At 29.8% G+C, this 27,476-nt stretch overlaps 1 protein-coding gene and 1 long non-coding RNA gene across 5 annotated transcripts in view; one reads left to right on the forward strand and one right to left on the reverse strand.

The window, feature by feature from the left end:
- Positions 1–27,476, forward strand: part of LOC106677319 (cytospin-A) — a gene marked incomplete at its 5' end in the record, with an annotated part of 86,161 nt that overhangs the window by 54,818 nt on the left and 3,867 nt on the right. For 2 of the 4 annotated variants that reach the window (XM_067051654.1, XM_067051655.1), the window contains 7 exon segments: positions 14,285–14,353; positions 15,589–15,664; positions 15,898–15,927; positions 22,071–22,130; positions 22,572–22,613; positions 23,661–23,724; positions 25,324–25,438. In XM_067051654.1, coding sequence (XP_066907755.1) covers positions 14,285–14,353; positions 15,589–15,664; positions 15,898–15,927; positions 22,071–22,130; positions 22,572–22,613; positions 23,661–23,724; positions 25,324–25,438 — 456 coding nt within the window. 4 annotated transcript variants of the gene reach the window in all.
- LOC136796834 (uncharacterized) lies at positions 4,732–5,692 on the reverse strand. The gene is made up of 3 exons (XR_010844598.1): positions 5,353–5,692; positions 4,877–5,275; positions 4,732–4,785 (listed from the first exon to the last, which is right to left on the reverse strand). It is a non-coding gene; the product is annotated as an uncharacterized lncRNA (long non-coding RNA).

Here is a 27,476-nt window from a genome sequence, read left to right on the forward strand (position 1 = left end):
TATATATATTTTAGTTTTTCCATTTCCTGATTTCGTATTGACCTTTGGTTGGTTGCAATAATTTTAGAATATACCGTAGAAATGGGAAACATTTGTGAAACTGTAAGGTTGTCAGGGCAGTTTGCCAAAACAGTATTTAAGCTAGTTTTATAGATGGCTTACATCAGGAAACACTATTATTTTTTTCCTGCTAAAGTGGCTTTTTGGGCATATATTTTTATTTCAATGAGTTTCTTTAATATTACTGATTTGTGATTTTCAATAATTCTGTAACATTTTCAGCATTAGTGTTCAATATAACATAAGTTAATATAATAATATATATAATTGGTCGTTGTAACACACGAATTCCATGAAATAATAATATGCAATTCAATTTATAATAATGATCTAAAAGATTTTTTTAAATTCAACTATTGAACTATTATCTATAACTATTGAACTACTTGAAAGAGAAACACATATTTAACAAAAACAGCTAAATAGTTAAATTACATTATAGCAACATGATTAATAGCTTAAAAATTTTGATAAGTTTGGTATAGAACCAATCATTATACTATTTTTTATAAATAAAAACTAAAAAAATATCATCATCTCAGTTTTTCTTAAAAACAAAAAAAACCTGTACAACTCCTAAAGAGTCAGGGGGTTCAGAACTTTATATGAATATTGTGTTTCTTGAACAATTTTAGTTTTTCTTATATATTAAAAGTTATAACCAGCAGAATGATGTGATTTTTAAATATTACATCACTACGCATAATGTAATTATTTTAAACATAAAAATAGTAAAATACCTTTGTTTTTCCTTTTACTGTTCATATGTTTAATTTAAGCCACTTGTGCTGTAGTTGTTTTCAGTCAATATGACAATCTGCGATGAGAAGCTGACTACAGTAACAAACAAAGCCTGCCAGGTCATTTTGTGGCTGGGGTCCACTTTTCTGATTCAATCAACTCTAATGATAAGAAATAAATACCATTATTTCATTATTTAAATTCATATTTTAAAACTTGGATTTTTTTCCAAATTAATCATTTATGTTTAAGTCCCTTTGCATCCATTTAAAAATCATGGTCTCTCATAATTAAGATTTATCGAGTTTCGTTAATAATTTCTATATAAATGATGATATTTTCTTTATAAGGAAAATTGAAATCATCAACAACGGTCTTAGTTTTTAGATATTTTTAAAACCATCATTACTGTAATAAAAGTACTTACTTATGAACCACCTTAGATTGGCTGATGAGCCAAATTTTATTTTTAAAAAAATTCAATTTATTAGAAAATAACTTATATATTTCAATTGGCACTTAAAGTTATATAGATTTTTTGCCATAGTACCCATCCCTTTTGATTATAATCATAGTTCATCATTTTCTGGCACTCAGCTATTTAAGTTCCTTTATCGTAAGAATGTAAGGTATGATTTACAAAAGTTTTACTTACTAAATTGTATTGTCTTTTGTGAGACACTGTTGTTCTTTTATGCATTTGGAGCAGATAAGTCATTGTACTGTTTTCAATAATAAATACATTATTCAGAATAGCTATTCAGTAATAAAAAGTTACAGAATTTATGTGCTTATTTTATGTTATATTCGTTGGAAAATTTTATCTTTCTTTGAAAGATTACAAAATTAATTATTTTTAAACAAAGACACTTAACACATACAATCAGCTCAAAAAGTAACATTTGATTGTTAATCATTAATTTGGCGCCTCTTAAATGAAGTTTTGTGAACTAGCAGAATGGATAAATCAAAATCAGGGGTACCAATATATTTATAAACCTCATTTATTGGGTTTGAAAATGCCGTTTGAAGGTAGAAATAAAAGATAAACTAAGAAATTTCAATTTCTATATTATTATTTTGTTCTATACCGTAGTTAATTTAAAAATTTAGCATAACAATAAAATATAAGAAATTAATGTTACTATGAAATTTTAATTCTGAGTTAATAATGTTTAGATCTAAGCTTTATTAATTTTTAAAAAAAGACCTTCTAGATAATGTATAGGGTGTTTTTTTAAGCCCGATAGAACTTGAAATTGTAAAAAATAACACAAAAAATTAAATTGTAATCAAAATTTTTTTTTTATTCGAAAGATCAATACGTGACATTAACATTTGAAAATGATTTCGGGCATATGGGCACCGCGGCTGTTCTTGACGAAGCGCATTCTGTAAAATTGTGTTCAGCGATGAGACGCATTTTTGGCTTAACTGGTTTATTAATAAGCAAAATTGCCGCATATGGTCGTGCGATTTGACACCTCTCGATTATTTCCTGTGGGGCTACGTGAAGTCACTGGTTTATGCTGATAAACCAGCAACAATTGACGCCTTGGAGGCCAGCATTGTTCGTGTTATTCGTGACATATGGCCAGCAGTGCTCGAAAAAGTGGCCCAAAATTGGACGTCCAGAATGCGCTTCGTCAAGAACAGCCGCGGTGCCCATATGCCCGAAATCATTTTCAAATGTTAATGTCACGTATTGATCTTTCGAATAAAAAAAAAATTTTGATTACAATTTAATTTTTTGTGTTATTTTTTACAATTTCAAGTTCTATCGGGCTTAAAAAAACACCCTATACAATAACAGGTTTACTTTTTCTCTTATTTTTCTTAAATATTCTTACACACAAATTTGAATGCGTGTGTCATTACATAGTAAAGAAATATCTTATTAGTTGAGTACCAGAGCGGTGTAAGAAGCAATAAATGACAGATTTAGGACAAGAGAGTTAGTTTTAAAGCCGATCTTAAAAAGTCTTGGCAGAGAAGTTGAACATGCAATGACGAACTGCAGGCCGTTTGCACTGGTGTAGCTACCCACCACCCCGCCTCTGGGTTTTAGTTCAAATCGAGCTCATTTAACGCTGACCCCAATCTATTTGTATACGATTCTGAAACACCTGCCCGCCTCCTTTACTACCACTTCATATTTGTTCTATAGTGCTTTTAACCCCAAGTTTATTATTTTTTTTTTTATCGACTATGTGTTTAATTATGGATTCGACAATTGATTGTAAAAGGAATGGGGGGGGGGGGGAGGGAAGGAGGTACAGAATTCTGCATAACATAAGCAAAGTACACCTGACTCTCTCTTTTAAAATATATTTGGTAATATAAGGTCTTTTCCAAATCGATTCATGACTAATAGCAAACCGTCAGGCGTATGCGCAGCACGGTTTTTCCTTTCAAATTAATTGTACCCTGATGGTTTGCTGATATTTTTGCGTTTTGGAAAATACCTAGAGTATATTCAGAAAAGGAATACAGAAAACAGCAAAAGTAATTATGTACTGACAATTTTACTTTTCAATTCTTTTGTTTAACAATGAAACTAAATTTGTATGAATCCTAAGTCATTTCATTAAATAAAATAATTTTCATATTTTAATTTAACGGTTGTTTGGGTATGTGTTTAATTGTGTAGGTATCGGGGTGATCTAAATGATTTAGAAAATTTATCAAGAGCACCGTATTAATATAAAATATACTATTAATGCTTATATTTGTTCTTTGCTAATAAAAACTCAATTAGATTTATTCTTGTTTCAACCTATTCAGAAACAATTATTTTTAACTATATTTGATGGTGGTTATTTTCAAATACAACATAAATCGAAATCATGGCTTTGATGAATTTCAATCTCCATGAGTCAATCAGTGACGATTAGTTTTTGGCTTTATTATTCTTATTTATATAGCTACTTGGGTTCCTGAACGTGTTGTTTGGTAGGGTTCCCACGTGCTTTCTTCCCATCCTTCTTAAATTAGGTTTCTCGCCATGCCTGGTTATTTTCGGACTCCTATTCATACTACCTAGATCCGCGTTTTTTCTTTTCATTTTGTTTATTGTTATTGTTTCTCTTGTGCGTATATTTGAGATTTAAATGTCTTTGAACCCATTATCGTATACCCATCTTTCTTTACTATTTTTGTATTCTTACTTATAAGGACGAATAAATGTTATAAGCTACTTTAGTATCTTAATCTGTTGAAACACTTTAAGATATATTGTTAAATATTACAGCATATTATGAAATTGCTTATTGAAAGTGAACTTGTAGTATTTTATCAAGGATGAGTTATAGAAATATACCTAATTCATTTGTGGGTAAGGGTTCATATAGAATACACTCCAAATGCTAAAGTTTGATGCAGTGCGCACATTACCCAACTTTCACTTACTCCTGCTCTCGAATCGAAATTAATCCTTAATAGTTTCAGAACAGATTTTTTTTATGTTATTCTTTGTGGCAATACTTTCCCGTTTTAATTTTCCAAATGAACCGTTCAGTTGACATATTGATTAATTCCTACTAAAAAAAAGTACTTTAAATAATATGTTTCGTGTCAAAATTTTAACATTTTTCTTTATTAAAAGTATGACAGAAATATCACGGTTTACTACAAGTTACATTCTACTCTCAACCTTTTATTCAATGCTAAATTGTTATAAAATCAATACGGAAAATTCCTAGAAAGATTTTATGGAGTTAGTTATCCTGCCAACTGAAAGACTCACAGTGCCTTCTATGTCTTGATAAGTGAAGTATTATTTTATTAAATATTAAATCCTAAAAAAAAAGTGCAAAATGGATTATATAAAATGCCACTCCCAGTTAGTTGATTTATACGAAAAAGTTGCAACTCACCAGGCAAGGTTCTAAATATTTAATTTCAGTATTTCGTATTACTTTCCATTTTTGTGCTATGCTTTTCCCTCTCGCACACGCATGTGCACCCCTACTGAATTTAGTCTTCCTGGTAGAAAAGAAAATATTATAGATGAATGGAATACACACGGTCAATCAGCAATCTTCCAGAAAATATTATACTATTATCTAAATCAAACCTGGGCCAATAGTTCACACACACTTTAGTATTATGATAAATTTTACTGTTAGATAGTTCTTTGTGAGACAACTTCAGAGAGGTGGTTAACTTGTTTCAGACAGAACTCTTCCACCTCCTTGATTCATGGAATCGTCCCTTCAATAATATTACTATACGACCCACAGACGTACAAGTATAAACCATCGCCCAGCACTAGGATGACTGCGTAGAAGACGGGACTGTTTATGTGGCCCTCTTAGATGCAAACAGATTGCTCCAGATTTATCTCTTTCATGTTTACATAATCCCTTAATTGGTCTGTCTGGCAGATTATGGCTGGCACTCTAGCCCTGCTGAGGCCTCATTACCAAATCTGGGCATGGTTTAATTTAGGAATCTCGCTCCTTATTGTGGGACACTGAAAAATGTTTTTCGTTTGATAATACAATACTTGAGTAACAACTATGCTCGGATATAAATCAGGAGTATTTTCACCTAATATTGAACTTATGCTTCGTCTTCAAAAGTTTAGTATTTTTGTCCAAGGGAGTCTTCTAGAGACCGATTTAAACAGCCTTATAATAAAGCAGCCCTTTTATGCTTTGGGGTCAGGTTAAAAAAAGCAATCCTATAAATTTTGAACTCGATGTCTTTGACTTATTTTGAATTTATAATGAAAATTGACCATGCGAAAATATCATTTATCAGTTTATCAGTTTATTCCCTCTTTAATAACTAATCATTCTAGTTCATCTCAGTTTAGGCTAGAACATTCGATTGTCTGCAGTAAGAATCTGAATTTCAAACATTGTCCAAGATCAAATGATAATTTTACTCTGTGTAAATATACATTATTTACATATGTTTGTATAGAATGCATGAAAGAAAATTGTTTCAGTATGATGCTTTGAAAAGCTTGTATAACTTATCTCGTAACTCAGTTTTATTCATTTATCTGCAAAAAATCTTAATTAGATGAAACCCAATTTAGTTTATTCGCAAACCAAAGGATAAAAGGAAATTTATGAAAAATTGCTTGGAGTTGTTGCTTTTTTTCTTTTAAACATAAGTAACCCGATACGAAGTAAAAGAAAAATCATAAATCAATCTTGAGAGACCTTCCTTTACTACTCTGGAAGGCTACGACTGTTACAGGATAGTTTCAACCGGAACAAGGAAGATGTCAAGAATACCGGGGAATTTAGTGATGGCAGAACGCCAATATGTCGGCTGGAGCCGACATATGAAGTATGAAGTAACTTTTCCTGGAGGGAAAGTTACTTCATATTACAACGTTTCATCGCCAGTTGCATTATCTATGTTGGGGCCTAAAATAACAAAATTTGAAATCTGGTATCTGTATAATCTTTTTAGTTTTCATATTGAATGTTTTAACTATTTCCATTCAATTATAAATCAAATATAGGAGTTAAATTTAAGCTCTTCGCTTGAGGATAAAACAGAAATAGCTACATATATACTTTGAGAACGTAAGCGTTTGTAGAAAGTAGATGTCAGTTAGAAAATTCTATGCAATAATTACGAATCTTGCAGATACAGAAGAGGAACAGGAAAAGAAAAAGAAATAAAAAATTTAGAAAAAATATCCTTCTCTCCCCCTCCCTTGTGTCGTTGAGGGCCGTTTGTCTACTGTCGACAACTTGTACCGACCGCTGACCAAACCTGAAGTTTTAATCCATGGATAGTTTGCTTCAGGTAGTGTGTACCTGTTGATTCTTAACAACCATAACCCTTGGACCTATGCTCATTTGTCACTCTCGTTGGAGCCGGATTTGTCGATGGGAATGGCATTGCCAAATTGGCCCCAAAGGAACTGGTAATAGAGTACGTATAGTTTGCTACTGTGCAGTGGAAACCATGGTTCATAGTTAAGTCGTATTACCTCCTTCAGACACTATCTGCTCCCGCTAGTAATAATTTTTCTAAGAAGTCCGCGTTGTGCGGTCAAAGAGACTTCATGTTGTATAGTGTCCAAAAGAACTGCCAAAAAAATTATATATTATGGAAGTTTAAACCTAAAATTTTCAGGTTTGAATCGCACATGACCAGTGATCTCAATTTCCTTAGATTTTTTCCCGTTAAACATGGTTTGGATTCCATATAAAATAGTAAAATTCATTTATTTATTGATATTACCTGCAAAACATCAGAAAATTAGATCGAATATAAATTATTTTATTTACTTTTTGTTGCCCCTTGATAGTCGGACGATATAGAATTACAACGAATATCATTTTGCTGTAGGAAGGCATCAATCACATATATGTGAGGTAAATGAACGGTAGGTAGTATACAAAAAGTATTTGTTAATTTTATTTCCACCTAGTACAAGCCTTGTTCCTAAGTAAACATTTACATTTTGTACTTAAGTTATCTTTACTTTCTTAGTTTTTCACTATAAAATTTTTTAGGGAGTGTGTGGAGTGAATGTATGTTTACTGTTTGTGAGATAGAATAATCTTCCTTATCCATCAGTTTATTTTTGGCATCGTAAGAAGTCGGAAAGTTCGGACCATTGGTTATCTTGATTGGCCATCTTCCATACAATCCTCATCTCTCAACTTCTTACAACAAGCAATGTAAATAGTTCAATGATCTTTTCAAATAATATACAAAATTATATTTAATTAACGTAAAGAAATATTCGTTAGTTACGGCTTAAGCTACTAAAAAAATGAAGAAAAAAAAGAAAGAAGTAGGAATATACCCGTTTTATTTAAATATCATTGCATAAATTATAAAGGTAGGATTCTGTGCATTGTCTTGGCAAGGGGATTCGGTAGTTGGCTCCAAATGACCCTAAACTATAGATGGAACTTAAATGCATTTATTAATAATGTGTAGCAAACCTCTTTTTTTCCTGATTGTTAAGCCTCTTTGATCACCTTCCCCTATATTATTTTAAATCAGATTTTGTATGAAGAGTTAGTCTTAGTGATTTAGTATGGTATAAGTTATTAAGAAACGAATTCAAAGTATTGTACAACAAAAATGTCGATCGATTAGGAAATTTTAACAATTTTTATTTATTATTATTTTCTTAACGAGAGAAAGATTTCAAACGATTAAATAATGCTTTGATCACTGTAGAATATATTCCAACAATCTGTTTTTATTTTATAATTAAGTAGTTCGTAATGGAATGACAAAGAGAATAGTTATGCCATTTTGTGTTGTGTGGAAGAGTACTTCTGTTTTGGCTACTCGTTAGTGAGTGATGTATTAATAGCTTGTACTCATTGAGGTACAATGGTTGCGAAGAGTGCTATTAAAACCTACCTGTGCTCATTCTTATTAAGATATTAAATAATGTTAATATTTGAATTGATTACTCTGATTTTTTATTCTACTTATCGATACATTATATTCCGTGAAATTACTCGATTTAAATTTAATAAATTATAAACGTCGCTACTGTACATCATAGTGTTGTTTGTTTTATTTTTGTAGTTTATACATATATATGAGCTTTCGTAATAAGGTCTAATGTATCTAGGGAAATAATGTATCATGCATTATGTATTATTTTTTTATTGTTTTATTTAGTTTTAGAAAATCGAGAAATTGTAGTTAAACTTGCAAACTAAATCAGATAGAAAGATTTAAAACCAAAGACTAGTTTCGTAATAGATTTTTATTCTTTCCTATATTTTAATTGATAGTTCATTTGAGAATGACCCTAATATGTCATTGTTCATTTTTTTTTTAATGGTCCTGTCGTTCAAAGCAATACTTCTTAGTCTAACAATTATTCTCGTTTTAATAAGATTTTAGAGTATCCAGTGAGGTTTAAATAGAACTTATATATGATTCAAAAAAGATCTGCGTTCATATTCATGTAGTCTATCCTACTTGGAAGAGTAACAATTATTTGATAAATTTTACTGTTTCTAACTAAAATAAAAGATTTATGTGCTATAATGGTATTTAAAATGTATGCTATGTTTCTATTGAAATTAATTCATTTGAAAGTAAGTATACATGACCTATCTACGTCAATTTGCAGAGATAATAGGTATTGATAAGTTTGATTTTTTCATTCAGCTCTCTCTACCTTTAAAGGATGTTGTTGTAAAATGCTCGTGTACATAGAAACTAGTATGCTTCGCTCCAGGGAGCCAAATTCCTTCATAAGAGGAATGGTAGAATTCCAAACATTTTGGATTTGATCCAGAGTGCCGCAACAAGCTGTGTACCTCGCTCTGTCATGGTTATTTAAATTATAACCAACTTGTGTAACAATATTTCTGACTCGAAGAAAAAATGCTGCTAATACTATTTACTCTGATGATTGTAAGGCTTCACCAAAGAGGATATTCCTTCATATTCTGAAAAGAAATCGTGTTCATTTAACTCTTTTCGATTAAGTAGCTCTGAAAAATAGGAATTTGGACGTATTATCTAGAATTGAATTAAAATAGTTTAGAAAAAAATGTATTATTTCAGGTTAATAGCGTAAACCCAAAAGGCCAGGGGGATAATTCAACATGAAATAGTTTTAATTAAAATATATTCGTTTCATTAAAATAAAAAAAGTTTTATTATCAAGTTTCGTAATTAGGAATAGTCCACCTTGGTTCTCAATTTCTCATATACTAACCAGAATGTTTGAAATGATACAAAATATGTGTAAGTACTATTCCCTGCTGAACTGTATTAGATGAATACAATATCTTTTAGTTGTTTCCTATTTCTCAGGTTATTTATGTGAAATGTTCTGTCTCCGGTCAGCATTTATGTGATAATATCTTTTGGTTTTGATTATGTTTGAATTGTTAGTTATTCACTCACATTTGAGAGATATAAAATCGAGGGTAATTTTTATCCCTCTATTATTTTTATCATTCATACCAGTCTGAAGCTACATTTTCAATTGAGAGTGAATTGTGCGAGAAATCTCGTAAAAAAACTTACGAAAGAGTGAGCCACCTGTTTTGGTGGGTGCACATTAACTCTCAGAGTAGTATCCATTTGCGGATAATATATTAGTTTCTGTAAACTTTTTTCTAATAGTATGATTCGCCCATAACTTTTCAAACCATTACCGAATAATGGTAAACTAGTCAATGAAAACTTAGAAAATCGATAGAAACCCTGATATTAACGCATGTGAAATGATAAATCATTCTAAGGTACGTTCCACGAAACGAGAGAAATCATTTAACAAGAGCAAGTGATCTGCGGATTGGGTGGCGTTCTCTCTGTGAAGGAGCTTCACGAATAAGTACGTCTCTTTTTTTTATCCACTTCCAGGTCAGTTCTGACATGGCGGGAGGTATTTTGAGGGAATCCTCCTATTCTAAATCTGGTGAGAGGGTCACGTCAATCCCTCCAAGCCAGAGTCGAATCGGCTCCGATGCAGTTCCGAGGTTGCTAAAACCTACGGCTCAACTCTCTCGGATACAAACGGCCCCGTAGCCAAGCGCCTATAACGCCTAGCAAACGAGGTTGTAGGCACAACCTCTTTACACGTATCACGTGAATTTTCTATTTATTCGTATTCCCTTAACTCCTGGAATGGAAGTGACGGGAACCTAAGAGTTAGTTCATTACATTGGTTCGTATGTATGATGCCTGAAAAGAACAGTTTTTCCCACCTTTATAGCATCGTTTTATATACACTCAACTATATCATAACTTCGCTGGTTTTATGTTTAGTTTCAGTTAAAAATACATCTGACCTATTATGATCCATGTTGGAGCGAGGGTCCGAGAGTTCCCAATCCGGGTTGGTGTTAGTTCGATCTCACCTTGATTAGTTAATATTCATTTTGCGGCGGACCTGATAAATACATCTTCTTGACGCCCCCCTCCCCCTCTCTGGTTAGTACGAGGAGGCAACCCCAAGGTAGCCGTTAGAGGTTGGCAAAGAGGTCCGAGAATTTTACTTACCAGACTATGTTCTCTCCCTTTCCCTTAACCAGTACTATATTATGACACGGCAAATTCATATCAATGTTCCAATTTATTTACATTTAGTATAGGAACCCTCACGATCAGCTGGATTACCAGACCTCTGACTCCGATCTCCAACCCCTTCATTATTTACTTTCCTTCCTTCCTTATTCATTGTATTGGTAAGAAGCCCCTCCGAAGCGGCTAGGTCAGTTGCTGAAGAGCTGCCCGTGGTCAGGGAGGGATCCAGCGCGCCCTATCCCCTCGCTGCGGCACTAGCGTACAGAAATAGCGATCACCGTTTGACGCAGTTCGCGCCTATTTTGGTCAGCTAGAAGGCGGACGATTTAGTCTTTGCCTTTCGGCGATGTCTTAACATTGTTCTGGCGCCTTTTGCTTCTTATAGTCAATAATCGATTGTCACCCTCTCGCAACACACTCCGATGTCCTTCTCTGCTTACAATTAAAGTCAATGAGTAAGTATGTTTTGTCGTTCACAATATGGATTGTACTTTCTGAATTTTTTTTTCACATATGCTTCCATATAAAATATATTGTATATAAGTAAGTTGTCCCTAGTAAATTAATTGCATTGTATAGTGCTTAATATGTGAGAATAAGTAAACGATACACCCTTTAAACATATTTCACTTAATTTTATCATGACACCTGACATGCAAAAGCCATTTTTCTTAAAGCCAATTTAATTCTATTTTGACATAGTATAATATTTATTAGGGCGATTATGGTTGTATGGATAGTTTCTTGTTACATTACCTTCCTTTCAATTTTTTTATATATTAGCGCTACTATGTGCAGCCAATTCGGAAGCTATTGATTAGTTAATTTACAAGTTTTGAATACCAAAATATTTGTTATTAATGTTTATTTATTACTATATTCCCGAGAAAAATGGTAAACAATTTTTTAACTAAAATCTGTCATAAACTTACCATTAAATGACATAGAGTAAATTAAGTATTCACATCAATAAAATATGGATATTTTGTACTTATCAACATAAAATTTTACATATCCCATGATTGTATCAAAAAGAAATTATTACTAATAAAGTACTATTCCTTAAGAGACACATCATTGGTCATTAGGTTTTGAAGAAGGTTTACTATTCATCATTCATCTCTGTATCTTTTGATCATTATTTATCATGAAAACGTCTACCAATTTTCCATAAATTAACTAAAAATGACTGAAATTGATTCTAAAAGTTAAGATTTTTATTATTTTAAATAATGTCAATGAAGTAAATATTCTAACATAGACCTCTTTTTATAGAAAAATATTTAATTTGTGAGGATTTTTTTTTCATTATAATTTAAAAAATTTCCTAAAATTATCAAAAGTCATTATCAAAATGGTTGTTCATGAGAACTCATTTTAAGTTTCTTGTAAACAAACCTTTTTTCTTTTTACCATAAAGCACCGAAATTAATGTTAATTAAATTTTGGGATCCAGTATTTGGACCTGTGCAACTTCATACCCCTCCCCCTTAATTCTATTTTAAATTTTGGAAAGTAGAGCACAGTAATCACATGTTTTTGAAATGGCTGTTATTTTGACTTTTCCTTTTTTACCACTATATTTTTGTATTCTAACTATTAGTAAGGTAGATTTTTGATATACAACCATCTATACTAATAGTAAAAATATAAATTGGAAATATTATAAATTATGTTGTTATTATCCGTTTAATTTAAAATTTGTTCTATGTTATGTATGTTTCGTTTTATTATTGTATCTTGAAGATTTTTTTTTTATTTAACGATGTCAGGCTACTTTCAGTTTAATGTTATTCATTAAAAAATATTTATTACATTATCGTTTGCTGCCATCGGAAATTACTTTAAAATTCATTCCTCTTGTCTCCAGAAATAGGATTTCTAGTAACTTAAATGTTTTATGGGCAGTACAACACCTAATGAACTTGTAATATACTACTTTTTCTACTTCTACTAAGCACTATCAGGATTTGCCTGATATTTGTTAGTAGTATTAACTATCTGCAACTGTGTGACAAACTTGCACGACAGATACCTATCACATCGAAATGGGCATGAAGAAAGAACATAATTATAAAAAAAGTTTTCAGAATTTCACGTAATTAAAATGATTTATAGTCTTCTGATTCCAAAATAATTTTAAATTAATTTCTATGCTCATTTTTTCTCTTTCTTCTGAAATATAAACTGAATTTTATGGAACTTCAGAAGAAATGTTTCCTGCTCAGCTTTGAGAGGGACCACAATGAGTTTGGAGGAAACAAAATCCGCTATAAAGACATTCACCATAAAATCATATTAACGTAAAGGAATATTTTGTAGTTTTGTTTGTTTTGGTGGTATGTAAATGAACTGTATCGATTCAGATGGTTTTTTATTTGGCAACTCGCCAACATATCCAAAAAAGTTTCTTTTCCTCTCTACCCAAACCTCAGCTAAATTTCTCTTGGCTAGATTGAACGTGGAAAATTTTCCACTGAAAACTTGGAATGTTACTTTTTCAAGAGAATTCATTGCAATTTCTTTTGTTTTAAAATTGTGTTTTGGTATTTCATCAGTTAAATAATTACTCCTTGTGAAATCCATTTTAATTTACAAAACATAAATAAATTTACTATTCATAAAATTAAGTCTTTTAAAAAATAACTGAAGTGAACCCGAACACAAACGTACACGGAGTATAAAGGTAATATAAATTAGTACCTACGGACCTGACAAGTATTTTAGAACAGTCCATTTTATTCTAAATTATTTGTTTTAGTTACCTATGATGCATATTCTATTTCGTCAATATGTAATTCAAAAATTATTTGAATGAAGTTTATTTTGCATTCAATTTCTAATTATTGTTATAGAAAAAACAAAAAATATATGTATTGCAATGCAACTAACAATATTTGAAGGGTATCTGGATTTTTGAGGAAAGCTATATATTATTTACGACATATTTTATTTCGTTTGGGCTAATTTTTCCAACACAACAGTGAAGCTTTAATAACACATCTTTACTAATGTCAACTGATTTAAAACTGTAATTAAAAACCGTGATTTTCAACTGTTCCATAAAAAAATTATTTTTCGGATTTTCCATGAATACTATTTAGCGTAAGTTGTATGAAATAATTTTTTTTTTTTTTTTTCTCTTTGATTTATCAGCCTTCTTACTTCAACCTATTAGTTTTTATTAATTTTGTACTAATAAAATATTCCTTCCGACGATTAATTCATTGTTGTTTTATCTTTTTCCTAAATGTTTTTGCATGAACATCCTTGAAAACTTGTATTAATGATCACTTTTTGTGCGATTTATAGTCGAAATATTGTCATGTTATAAAACACTTTAAATTATATTTTGTTAATTATGGATTATTCATTTTTTACTGTTGAAAGTTGAAGTAAGAAAGCTAATAAATCACCCCCAAAAAAATGAAAATGTCATAAATTACCTTCAAATAAGAAAACTACTTAATAACTTTTTTTTATGTTTCAGGCCACTGCTGTACGAACAGTAGAAGACGATATTGACGAAATACACGACGAAAAACAGCTACGAATTTTAGTAAGTATTAATTTTGCCCCTTAACAAAGATAAGAACCTGTAATTTCTTAAACTAGTTTAGTTCTAATTTCTAATATCCAATGAGTGATTGTCCAAGCCTGGAGTATCATCAATGCTTCACCCCCAATTCAATTTGTAGCCTATAGTTGCAAATGTAATACCATAATAAAGATTTAATCCTTTCCTTTTTAAGTATTACAGTTTTGTAGATATCAAGTACTACAGTTGCTTAAATACTTCTGCTTTTAAATGCAGTTGCCATCAGACTGTTCATTTCATCACAGGAAGGACTCATTTAATCTGAATATGAAGATTATTTTTATGTCTTGATTTATAATAATATACTCTATTAAATAATTATCTATATCAGTGACATTTAAGTAACTATATAGGTATCACTTTAATTGTTTTGGTTTTTTAATTATCATGAAATTACAGAGTAAACATTTATTTAAGTATATGGTCGAAAATATAAAATATTTCTTGGAAATATTTAAAATATTATTAATTATAATATAATTTACTGCCAATAATATGGGCCTATTACATTTATTATCTCGATTTGTTATTAATAGCTGTGGCTATTATAAATATTCAAATTAATAAATAAAAACTATTTTCAAAAATAATTAGTCACAATCTAAAATAAAAAAGTTGAAGTCTCATGTCTATATTGGCAACAGCTATGCATATTCAAATGTAAATATATATACACATCCTTTTTCACCTTCTGTTTTTTTTTTTTTTCTTAGAGAACATTTTCAGAAATTTTTTAAGTAGGTTAAAAGCTTTTTATAAGCGAATTTGATTTTTTAACATTCTTATCATTTAACATTCACTTGAAGCAGACCTAGGTTTTGAATTTTACTAATTTTTTCTATGATTACTACCATGGTTCATTTTCCATCATTTTAGTACGTCAATAGTATGTTCTAAAAGAAAAAAAATATGAAAACTTAGGGTTAAAAGGCATAGTCGTAATTATTTTTTTCAGAATTCAATATACATATTAAGTATTATATTAAGGAACATATTAACTAAACATACTTTTAAAAAAAAATTATATTTTTTTAATAAAAAATGAGAAGTGAAACCAAATTGTATTTTATTAATTTATGATTAATTTGCCTAATTTCATGTTACAAAAGATTTATCAAAGATTTCTTTGCTAAAATATTTCCTCATTTTTTTTTCTATATTAAAAACCTTTCTTAACTAAATTAATAAATTTCCAGTTAGAGGCTTGTTCTGACTACGAAGGAAGAAGAAAGCTGAGAGCCAGACTTCGCACCATCATGGCAGAACAAAAAGGTAAATTAAAAATAAAGTCTCTCCTTTGATTTTGATAAATATCTAATGGAATTTTCCTCTCCAAAGTATGAAAAACATCTCTTCTAATTGTTGCATTTTATTTGATCTATTTAGGTCTTTGATTAAAATAATGCATTATAAAACAAAAATATTTTTAAAAATTAATCAATCCAACTGTTGATTTACATTTCAGTCGCATGTATTGATAATGATATGTGATTACTTTGTTGCAGGAGGTCCTGAAGATGTGGAAGAAAGTCATGGTGAGTTTTTAGGTTTACGAAATATAGATGATTCAGGTATAGAATCAGGTGAGGATTTAAAAGGTGTTAATCCTGAGGTTATGAAAGAGGTAGAGGAAGCTCTGGTTCGTCTCGAATGTATCCTTCCTGGTTTGGATGTAAGCCGAAGAGAAGCTGTTTCTAAGCTTGTAAACTCTCTTCAGTCATGCCTCAGGCTTCCTCCGAGGCGACGTATTACTATTGGTGTTTCCCCAGGAGAATTGGCTGCTGCCAGGAAGTGGCTGAAGCCACCATTAGAGGAGATGATCATAGAACATGTTAATTATTGTCCTGTTCTCCAAAGACCTGGTTACCTCATGGAACCAGCTCCGCAGAAGGCAATTCTGTCATTTATTCCTAAAACAGAAAGAAGTCTGAGTGACTCCGGGAGTCTTCAAGACTATGACCCCAGCTTAAGACTTTTTACACCTGAACAGACAGTACAAATTGCTATACACAAAGCAGCCATCAAGAAACAAATCAGTCAGGAAGGAAAAAGACGTGAAAGCAGTGATGATGGAGATGTATCTAGTGGTGAAGAAAGTGTCGAAGTAAATAATTATAATGAGGTTTCTTCAGCTCAAAGGCTCTTACAGATTGCTACTGAAAGTGCAAAGAAAAATCCAAGTGCTGCAAGATTTCATAACCGTTCAAGTAAAAAGCTCAAAATGAAAAGAGCAAATACTATAGATATACCAAAGCCTGCCAATTTCTTTGAATATTCTTCAGGTGATGAGTATGGAGCTTCTGCAGATGAAGTGAGTATAGATATAGAAAGGAAACATCATAGAGAAATCAAATTTTTACCTCCAACATTTGAACCTAAAACTGAAAATGACTTGAAATTTTTAGCCTTTTTAAAACAAGTTAATGAAAATCAACCTAAAGTCCAAGCTTACAATCCATCAGCCAGAGGAGGAAAACATTGGAGCAACAGATTTTCTTCCATAAAAACAGCGTTTGAACATACAGAACAACCCAAAATGAGCGTCCCCTCTCCTGCTAAAATGTTTTGGCAGAACAGTGAAGCTCATCAAAACAATGAATACAAAGATCAATATAAAAACAAATTGCCATGGACTGTAAAAACAGGAGATAATGGTGTTGTTGTTGGGTCATTAACTGTTGCTAAACCTGGTCATGTAAATAATTTCAATCACGCTCCAAAATCAGCTTTCAAACCCATTGAGAAAAAACCTGTGTCGACTGTTTCAGGCACTGTGAAACAAATCGCAGCCCAAAAGTTTTCAGTAAGTGATAGCGAAACAGAAAAGAGAGCTGAAAAAACTAGTAAAAAACAAACTAATGTGTCTCACCCTCATACGAATTACACACCTAATACCAAACAAAACACTTTCGTAAACAATGCATCTTCTGCTTTCAAAAAGTATAACTCTTCAGGTCAATCAAATAACACTGAAAAACCACATTCCAAAATAACGATACACCCTTCTATTAATAGTAACTATACTAGTTTTAAAAGTTTTGATACTTCAAATGTCAATAATGAAAAATCTACAAATGTTCAAAAATATAACATTACTCAAAACAAAACTTCTTTATCGAATCTTCAAAGTAACGTAAAGTCCTATCAGTATAACACAAGTACACAACCTTATGCAAATAATGCCTATCCAAGTAAAACTCAGCAAAATACTTTGGCTGCAAAAAAACAATTTATGCAAGTCAACTCCAATAGTAGCCCACAAAATAGTGGATATAAATCATCCACTACCCACATTACCAATCATCAAGACAATAATAACCACAGTTTTGGACATAGTTTGCCTACAAGCTATGGATATCAGCCTTCCTCTTGTAGTACTGAGTTTCAAAACGATGATTATAAAAAATCTAGTCAAAATATCCAACCCAAGAAAAACGAATATAAGATATCTTATCAAATTTCAAACCCTAGCAATAATGGATATCAAACATCTCCATACTCTAAAAATCAAGATCAAAATATACTTCATTCTTCTAATGAAGTTGCCTCTTCCCAAAATGTCTCATCAAAATCAATAAGTAACAATACAAATGGCTCTTCTAGCAGCTACCCTTACAGCCCTAATGTTAATTCAAACCCGTACATTGATGAGGATTATAAACACTCACCAACTTTACATTTAGAAAAAAATAATTTCAAAATTGAAAATAATGAAGATTTTTCCTTTATAAGTTATAATAAGCAAAAAAGTTCTAAAAATGATATTTACTCCTCAGCTTCTGGATATTCCAATTTTCCAGAAAATAATGACCATATTTTTAAACAAAACAACTATTCAGATCCATTAAATTCAAAAAGTAAACCTTACACCGCTTACATTTATTCTAGTAATAACACAGCTTGCTCATCTGATTCCTTTGACCAAAGATCCGATATACCACTCATTTCAACTGATAAATCTAATCATGTGACACAAACGATAAATAGTTCACCATTATTAATTAAGGAAGATGCAGCTCCATCCTCTCCTTATAGTTTATCAGTATCTAGCAGCTTAGATAGGATGTCGCCCCAGAGGATATCCAGTATTAAATTTCCTGATGACAATCGTTATTTATCTCCCTCTTATCAGTCCATGAGCCCATCTTTGAGAATTGAGGAAGATGAGAGCCCTTGGGGAAGTGTTACGAACGGTGATGATAGTCCATTAGAAGAGAAAGCTGTGAGCCGGGTGATGGGTCAAGCCCAGTGCCAACAAGCAGTCACCGTCAACAACAGGACACGAAGGAGATTCGATTTAGACTTGGAATCAGAACTCAAGCTTCAAGTTAGGCAGTCCGCCCAGAAGAAGTCTTTGTCCCCTTCATTTCCTAACGTGATTCAGAAATCAGAATCTTGGCATCAAATGGTCAAAGAGCAAATGCAACAAGCGAAACAAGCCCCGCCATTGCCGAAAATATCTAAAGCCAAGTCTAGCCACACTTTAGCATTGCCAAAACAATACGAAGCTGCTCTTTCACAGGACACATTAACACAAAAGAAAATAACTGTTAGTCAGTATTTATCTAAACAGTCAAAGGCTACTAGAAGTACTAAAAGCAATCCAAAGTACAAGTCAACCAACACCATTAATATTCACCAAGAAGATGATGATTTAGCCGATGTAGATGAAGTTTTTGAAAGTATATTTCAAGAATCAAATAAGAAAAGGAATAGTAAGTGATAAGAAGATACTCAAAAGACTGCTTTTGTTTTTTTTTTGTTACTTTTTGTGATTAGAGGAAACATGTCTGATTTTGTTTGTCAATATTTAGATTTTTTTTTTATATATTGAATAATAGAGAAGTTTAGTACAAACGATGTAAATATTTCATTATCTGCAAAGAAATAGAGGAGTCTGGCTCTCAAGCGTAGAAAATGTGGATCTAGCAGGCTACAATAATTGTGAGTGATTAGTTGAGTTTGATTTTGGTTTGCTGCAGACTACCTCCCCAATGTGTGATCATTAATTTGACCTTAGTGTGTGTGGTAGAGTTGCCTAAACTATTTAATTAATATCACATTTCATAGCCTTCGGATAAATCAAAAGACTCTTTCCAATTGATTAAGTTATGGAACTTATTTTTTTGTTTTTTGTTTTCAGATAAAAAAAACTTTGCATAGTTAAAAGGGGAATGTTTTTTTTTTTTTTTAAACTGATGATTGTTTGTTCTTCATCAGCTCACAATACTTCAAGCAGTGTTTTGTTTTATCCTCAGTTAGTACTTGCTTTCAGTTTAACAGAACAATTGATATGTTGAATATACGCACGCTTGGAATTCATCTGTGTAACTAGTTCTTATTATGTTAAATGTCTTTTGAATTTTTCCTTTGCTTTATTCATTTGATATTAATATTTCTTTGTTTTTAAGACTATCAAGTTTGCAAATAGTACTAGTAATATATGTTTTGATTATATATATATTTTTTTTTAGTAAAACGTTTTGTTTAGCTTTTCGTAGCCTTATTGAAATTTATGTACAAATTTAGTTTTCTATTTCTCAATGTAGTATTACAAATCCATTGTAGATAGATGTAACTGAAAAGAAAAAAAAGAAAAATTATTCTTGAATATTTGATATTAAAAACATTACTATGCTTCATACTAAACTTAGCATTAATATCTACAATATTATATTAACTTGTTCTTATAATAAATATTCAAACTGACATTAATTGTTATGATATTGAACAAAATTATAAATTTCTCTTACTCTTATAATATTATTGCACGTGAATGCTCTCTTAGTATTTCCCTAATTAAGCTGGATATTCAAGGATAATTTTTATGATCAGAAAATTGATGTGCAAACCCTTTTTGTTGCATGAGAGTTTGAATTAATAAGAAATGTTCTTTAATTAGTTCTAAAAGTTGGGTATCATGTTTGTAAATATAGACTTAGTTTTCTTTGTTTTTATTATGATTTTTTGTAAATGATGATTGATAGGTGACATTTTCATTTGACCCTTTTACTTGAAAAGGGTGCCTTCATTATTCTTAATTGCTCCGTTCCTATCTTGGACTATTGTTTTACAACTTGCTTTGCCTGCTTATAGCTTAGTAGATTGGTACCTTTATTTATTCTGTGTATCAGTTTTTTGGTCTTCCATATTGAACCTAGCTAATTATCGAGGTATTCAGGGTTGTGTGTAGAGATGCTCTAATAAAAAAGATGTGAGGCATTACGTTAGAAAACTAGTCAAGTCCATTATTTATGAACTTTATTTATTTATTTTTTTATTTACAGTTTTTGTACTAAATTATCACAAGTTAGAAGGATTTTTATCAAATATAGTTAATTAACATATGAAATAACTGTTTTTAGAAGAAATCCTTTTATTTATCTCTAGATAAATTTCCTCTTTTATTGTATTCTCTTTAGACCCTTTCTTATGTTGTGTTACAACTTGGGCTGAGGTTTCTGCATTTAACATTTCTTGTGTCATCTTCCAAGACACTCCTTAACTGCTAAAGGCCTTTGACTAAGACCTTAGTTTGATACATCTATTTCTTGGTCTGTATTTTTGGTTGTATTCCCTCTACTCATATTTAATATATTTATCTAATCCAGTGTTTCCCAACTCTTAGAAATCTGTGAACCACTAAGCCAGGAATTAAACCATGTGTGGACTACTCCCTATACCTGACCTTAGACAAAGTGTGTAATCTGGTGCATTCTGAGGCACTTTTTTAGTCCATTTGCAACTAGCTCTAAAACATCAGAATAGGTAAACATTAAAATAGTCCTTACAATAATCTCTCACAAAATATGTATTACATGACAATCCCACGGCGTACCCGCAAGCCTTGGGTTAAGAATCACAAGTCGAGTCCATCCTTATATGTCTTCTCTCTAAACTTTCTCAGCTGCTATTCGTACACTTTGAAGGTCTTAGATATTCTAGAAATCCAAAAATAATTTTACAATTATTTATTTCTATTTATATTGATTGAATGAATTCAGTGAAAATGTCACTTTCATCTTATGGGCTTTGTATTTTTATTTTTCCTCTTAAATATTAAATTAGAAATGTTATATGTAATAATTTCTGGGAAATTTAAAAAAAACCTTTAAAAGCTTTATCCTTCCTTTATTGATTATGTTGATATGATTTCGGACTTACGTGTTATTACACTCGTCAATTTTCCTATAATTTAAATTATACTGGAATATATATCCTCATCATGTTCTTGCATATTTAATGTTGCCTAATTTTCAGCACTGACCTTAATTCATGAAGGAAGGATGAAGTCGTAAAGATTTTTTAATTTCCCAGAAATTATTACATATAAGAATTTATAACCCTTAGAAAACTATATTATTTTGAAAGATAAATAAGAAATGTTTTCAGTTTAATTTTTTACAATTTAATTTATTCTTCCAAAAATTATTATATAATTTATTCCAAATTTATGAGTGGATGATACCTTGTGGAAATTTAGGTTCAGGGTCACCACAAAATTCATCTTCTAAAATACATAACTTTTTTCAGACAAAAAATGTACAATTTTACAAACTTAATGGAAATAGTTTGTACTGAAACATATTAAAACTACATAAAATATAGTTTAAAATTATGATTATTCTTATTATTTTTTTTTGTAATATGTAATTTTAACATTTTCTTTTGTTCACAGAATCTTCTGAGTCATCATCTGAAGTAGTGAAAAAAGGAGATGCTATTGTGAAAACAGAAGGTAAACTTTTTTACTGTTTTCAATTTGTATCAAACTAAATATTTATTACATTCAATAATTCATGGCCTTACATCAGTTTTAATTGTTTAAAGTTTGGAAATTAAATATAAATGGTAAACTTCATTGTTACATTAATACATTTTGTTTTTCAGGAAAAAAAATTTTTCAAATATAAATGGTAAACTTCATTATTACATTAATACATTTTGTTTCTTGGGAAAAAAAAGTTTTTCAGAGATATACTAATGAAATTAGTAATCATGGTTTTAATAATACATGCAATATTGTAAATTCATTCATTCGATCAAATAAAGAAATTAACTAGAAACATTTATCAGTTATAACACTTATCAATTTGTTTATTTTCAATTCCTACTATTGAAAATTATTTAAGTAATTTGCAAAAGATGATTTTAACTAAAAATATTTTCAACTTTACAGTTCACACCAGAACTACAACTTCATCTGCCCGACTAACTAAAGGTATGTATTCCAGTTTATTAAATTGTAAGCTGTATGTAGCTACTCATAACCTGTGCTTTTTCCAAACCTGCTACATTGTCCAAACAGTGCATCAAATAACTTGTCCACAGTTAACAATAGAATGTTCATACTATCTCATAACCTTTTTTTGTTTAGCATTATTTATAGATTTGATTTTATTCAACTATAAATCACATAGTTATCCATTTATTCATAAATAAATAAAATTTATAATATTGGATAACAACTTTGTTTTAAAGAATGTTATTGAGTATTCTGAAAAACTGTCCAATAGTTCTATGAAATGTATTTTAATCATTACGTAATAACATTTTAATGTTAATTAATTAGTATTTATAGTTTCTATTATCAGCGATTACAACTTATTTCTCGTTATTGAAAAATGTATAAATATATAATGGTATTTATTATGATATTACCTATTTGATATTATGATGTACTTGTTTATAATGGTATAGAATTAATTCATACATAAAATTCAATTAATGATAATTTTTAAGTATGACAAATTTGGTTCATTTTTGAGAAAATCGTATACCTTTATCTAATAAAATTTTATTTTGATTCAGTCATTCTATCATCAAATACAAGATCTTATATAAAAATTACTCCTAAAAAATGAATGTATTATTAAAAGCCCGATCAACACATAGGATTTTTTGTTAAAGATCACAATGGCCCTGAATAGGACTCAATTAAAAGAAATATTCATATATTTTTAGTAAAATTTGTAAAACTGACAAGTTAAAAGTTAAACCATATTAGCTTAATAAATGTTTGATGAATCACAGTTCGGAAATTCTTTTCGTTGTATTTCCTATTGCAAATATTTTCAAGTAATTACTTTAAACTTTGTTTATAACTTTCTATTATAGTATTATGGATGAGGGAAATTTATTGTCTAAAAAAAATTATCTAATTGGTCAAATTCTTAATTTTTGTTTACTTTTCTTAAATATTTAATTAAATTAAAAATTGTTATGAGCTACTAATGAAAACATCTCTCATGGAATCATTTACTTACAGCTAACAGCGTTCAATCTCCTTTTGCGAAGTTTAGGCAGCTTGAACGACAAAATTCTGCTCCCAGGTAACATACCTTTTAAATATCATCTTTGAAATGTGAAGTTATGTTAATACATTGTTAAACTTTGATTGTAGTCCTTTTCCTTAAAAATATTTTAATTATCTACTGATTTTGGTTTGTAAATATCATACTTAAAATATTTAGAGCCTACCTACCCACTCCATATTTTTTGTTTTGATAAATACCCAAGTATTTGTTTTTGGGTTACACTAAAGTATTTGTTGTTCATATGGTTGAGTCATTATTTATGATAATATACTATTTATATTAATTACTATTTTATTACAACTATAAATTTTTGAGATGTCTTGTCTTTATGCGATTTTAAACGACTCTGCCTGGTTGAAACACTGTATAATCGGGGATATTTTCTGGAAATTAAATTAAAAAAGGTTAAATTTTGCAAAACTTCACTGCTTTATGGAAAAAAAAAAACATTTTTTGATTTGGTTAATTTAGTATTTAAAGTTTTCAAAATTACTGAATTTTTTATCTGTTGATCTTACTAGGCAAGTGTTTTCTCACTAGTAAGTCATTATGGGATCAATGTTAAAACAATATTTTGTAATTACTTATATTTTTGCGTTTTTTACTGGGCAAGTAAGGATTTTTTTTTTTATCTTTTTCCCAAACAGCTACTTTGGGTTTTTTATTACTTTCTTTTGGGAGGGAGAGGGGACAAAATGGTTTAAATAAAGGTGGACAACTAACCAAATTCAACTTTATAATACTGTTCACATTATTTTTACTTTAATTTGTATTATCAAAAGCCGAATTAGTATTGAAGAAAAAGTAAGAATATTTATTTATCCCTAACTTTTTTTTTTTTGTCTTTGAAGTATTTCTCTTTTTACTATTGAAATTTTCAACCTTAATAAAAGATTAAAAAAATAATTTTCGAAATACTTTTTGTATATACCTTGAAAAAACATATTTCTTTAATTGCCATTATACCAGGTTTAATATATATAACTATTCTTCTAAAAGAATCATAAGCTTAGCTTGCTTTATTTTCTTGATTTCTTTGAATGGCTTCATAAAATTTATATTATTAATTTCTTATATATTATTGCTCAGTAAGCTCCTCCTTTCTCTTTCTAATTAATTCTTTGCCTCTACTTGAACTTAACTAAATCAATTATACTTATTCATAATTATGAGCTTAAGTAGTTGTAGTATTTTAAAAAATATATTCAATTTCCTTTGTATATTTAACAATTGTAATGAAACAACCTATATTTTCTTTTTAATAGCTTGCTTTAACCAAGTAAATTAAAAATACTTCTTACTTATTTTATATTATAATATTCTTTACGCACAATTAACTTTGTTAATTATCTTTATTTAACTCTGTGTAACCTTAACTTAAAATTTCTTATGTACTGCACTTTTATAAATTAATTTTTCTGAATTGATCCATTATTTTTCTTAAAAATTTAGTAGATGGAGCAAGTTAAGTTACAAAATAATGATAATTTAAAAAAAATAAATAAAGCAGTATCTAAGAAGTTTTAAAATATGTTTCATTACCTGGCAGTTGTTTGTGTTACTTGCTTTACTAAACCTAAGATTTGCTTGGTAATGGTGGGTTTGCTTGCGTAGCGCGGGCCGCCCTCCCCCACTATTTAAGTTTACGGAACCAAAGCTAGCTCAGAGTGCTTCAACCATAAAGGAGAGACTTCTCAGCTGGGTCCAAGCTCAGACCCGCCACTATAAGGTATCTCTTTCTCCATAATTATTTGATCTGCTAAAATGTTAACCAAACTAACAGCTTTGCACTCTTTGGTGTTTTGGAGTTCCTCTGTACCTTTTTAGCTAGAAGTGCCTGTTTGTAATTTGGTTTGCATATATTTATGTTTTAATTTTGTGTTTGTTTTTTTGTCAATTGAAATGTAATTTTATTATTATTTATTTATTTAGTTTTAAGTGATTATATTTTAATAGAGAATAATTTTTATTCAATGTATAGTAATTTATACTAGGATTTTTTTTTTTTTTTTTTTAGAATATTAAAAACATATTCATGCATGTTATAATATTCCACAGAGAAATATGGTTAATATTCATCAATATATTAAAAAAATTATTTTACCTATATTTATTTATATATCCTTTTTATGTTCTGAAGCAAAAAACAACTTATTATATCTATGAATACATCATATAATTAGGTTTAATCATATATGCAATAATGCTATTAATGTTAATCATATATATATTATCTCATGTATCTTGGTACTAGGATCATCTTAATTGTAAGAAGATGTCGGTCTTCGCCATAAGAAGATGGGTGGCGGTCGAGAAAGCTAAAAAAAAATAACAGAAAAAAATATTTATTAGTAACTAACGTTATGCCCTTGTTTACAAGGCTAAATAAGAACTAGGTAGAAACATTGTAAAAGATGATAAAAGTATAACATTAAACATATAAAGTTGTTAAGTTGTGGTATAAAAAAAAATTATTAAAAAAGGGAACAGTAAACTATATATATCATATATCTATATATTATTAATCTACTGATTATTACTCCATTGGTACATTTTCTATTCTATTCCTCATTACTGTACTAGTTATTAATTAGTATTCTATTTATTTATATTTGTTCTTTTTTAGTTTTCTACATTCCCTTTTATATCATCTTTTTTCAACTTTATATGAATATTCTTATAGCCTTATCATATTTTACAATGATTGAAATTTGTTCTCATTTAGTCCTGATGAAGCTCTGCAAAGTGGAGAAAACGTTGATTACTCATAAATAGTTCTTCTGCTATTTTTTGTACCTTTCTTGTCACTTGAACGGTGTGCTCAACCATTGTGGCCAGTTATCTTAATACATAATATACAAAGTGTTTTACTAAATTAATTAATATATTTTGTTGTATAGTAGATTTTGAATTTTATTAATTAAGAATATACTAAGCTTTCTGACAGTAAGAGAAAATATGAGTTTATTCTATAATATTAACCTAGTAATTAGTTATATAAGTAATGATCATGTTAACAGCATTGTTATTATTATTGTGGCTAAACCTTTTTACATGATATATTTCCTAAATTGTAAATTGATATGTTCTTAACAACTGAAGGAAGAATAGCTAGTTTGAAATATTTAGTTGCGAACATGACAAATAAATGTAGTTAAAAAAATGACCAATTAAATTTAGAGTTAAATATTTAATATTATGATGAATGTTTACATGAAATATGTAGGTGAAAAACAGTAACATTATCGTTTTCAGAATTAAAAATTTTCATTTGAATTTTACTTTTTAGACATCAGAGAGAACAAATTTGGTCCATGTCTGTTGTCTACCTGCAGTCATCAAATTTATCTTCAGGCGTGACACTGTTCATCTAGTTTTGATAAAATTTTCAGGGATTGTTGGTTATTTGGATGGTCCCATATCCTTATCCATTTCTATAAATTCCATCCCCGCAGCTCTCCGATTTGGTCCACATTTGGAGGACAATTAGGGATTAGTGCAAAAATGATCCAGTTTCAATTTTATCCAATATAATCCACTACTTTTGCTTACTCTTGGTTAAGTCAAAGAGAATAATTGTGGCAATTTTTTTAACTAGCCCTTTTATTTCAATACACATAAATCAATGTAAAGAATTATGAAAACATAACCAATTTCATTGTACACATTCCTAAACATAGCTGTTGTTTAACATCAGTCTGAAAATTAAGAAATAAGGGAGTATTACAGTTGAGACTCTATAATCCAACATATATATATAAATCTGA

The sequence above is a fragment of the Halyomorpha halys genome, unplaced genomic scaffold (genome assembly GCF_000696795.3).
Source record: "Halyomorpha halys isolate HHAL.00 unplaced genomic scaffold, Hhal_1.1 Scaffold94.1, whole genome shotgun sequence".
NCBI classification, from domain to species: Eukaryota; Metazoa; Arthropoda; class Insecta; order Hemiptera; family Pentatomidae; genus Halyomorpha; species Halyomorpha halys.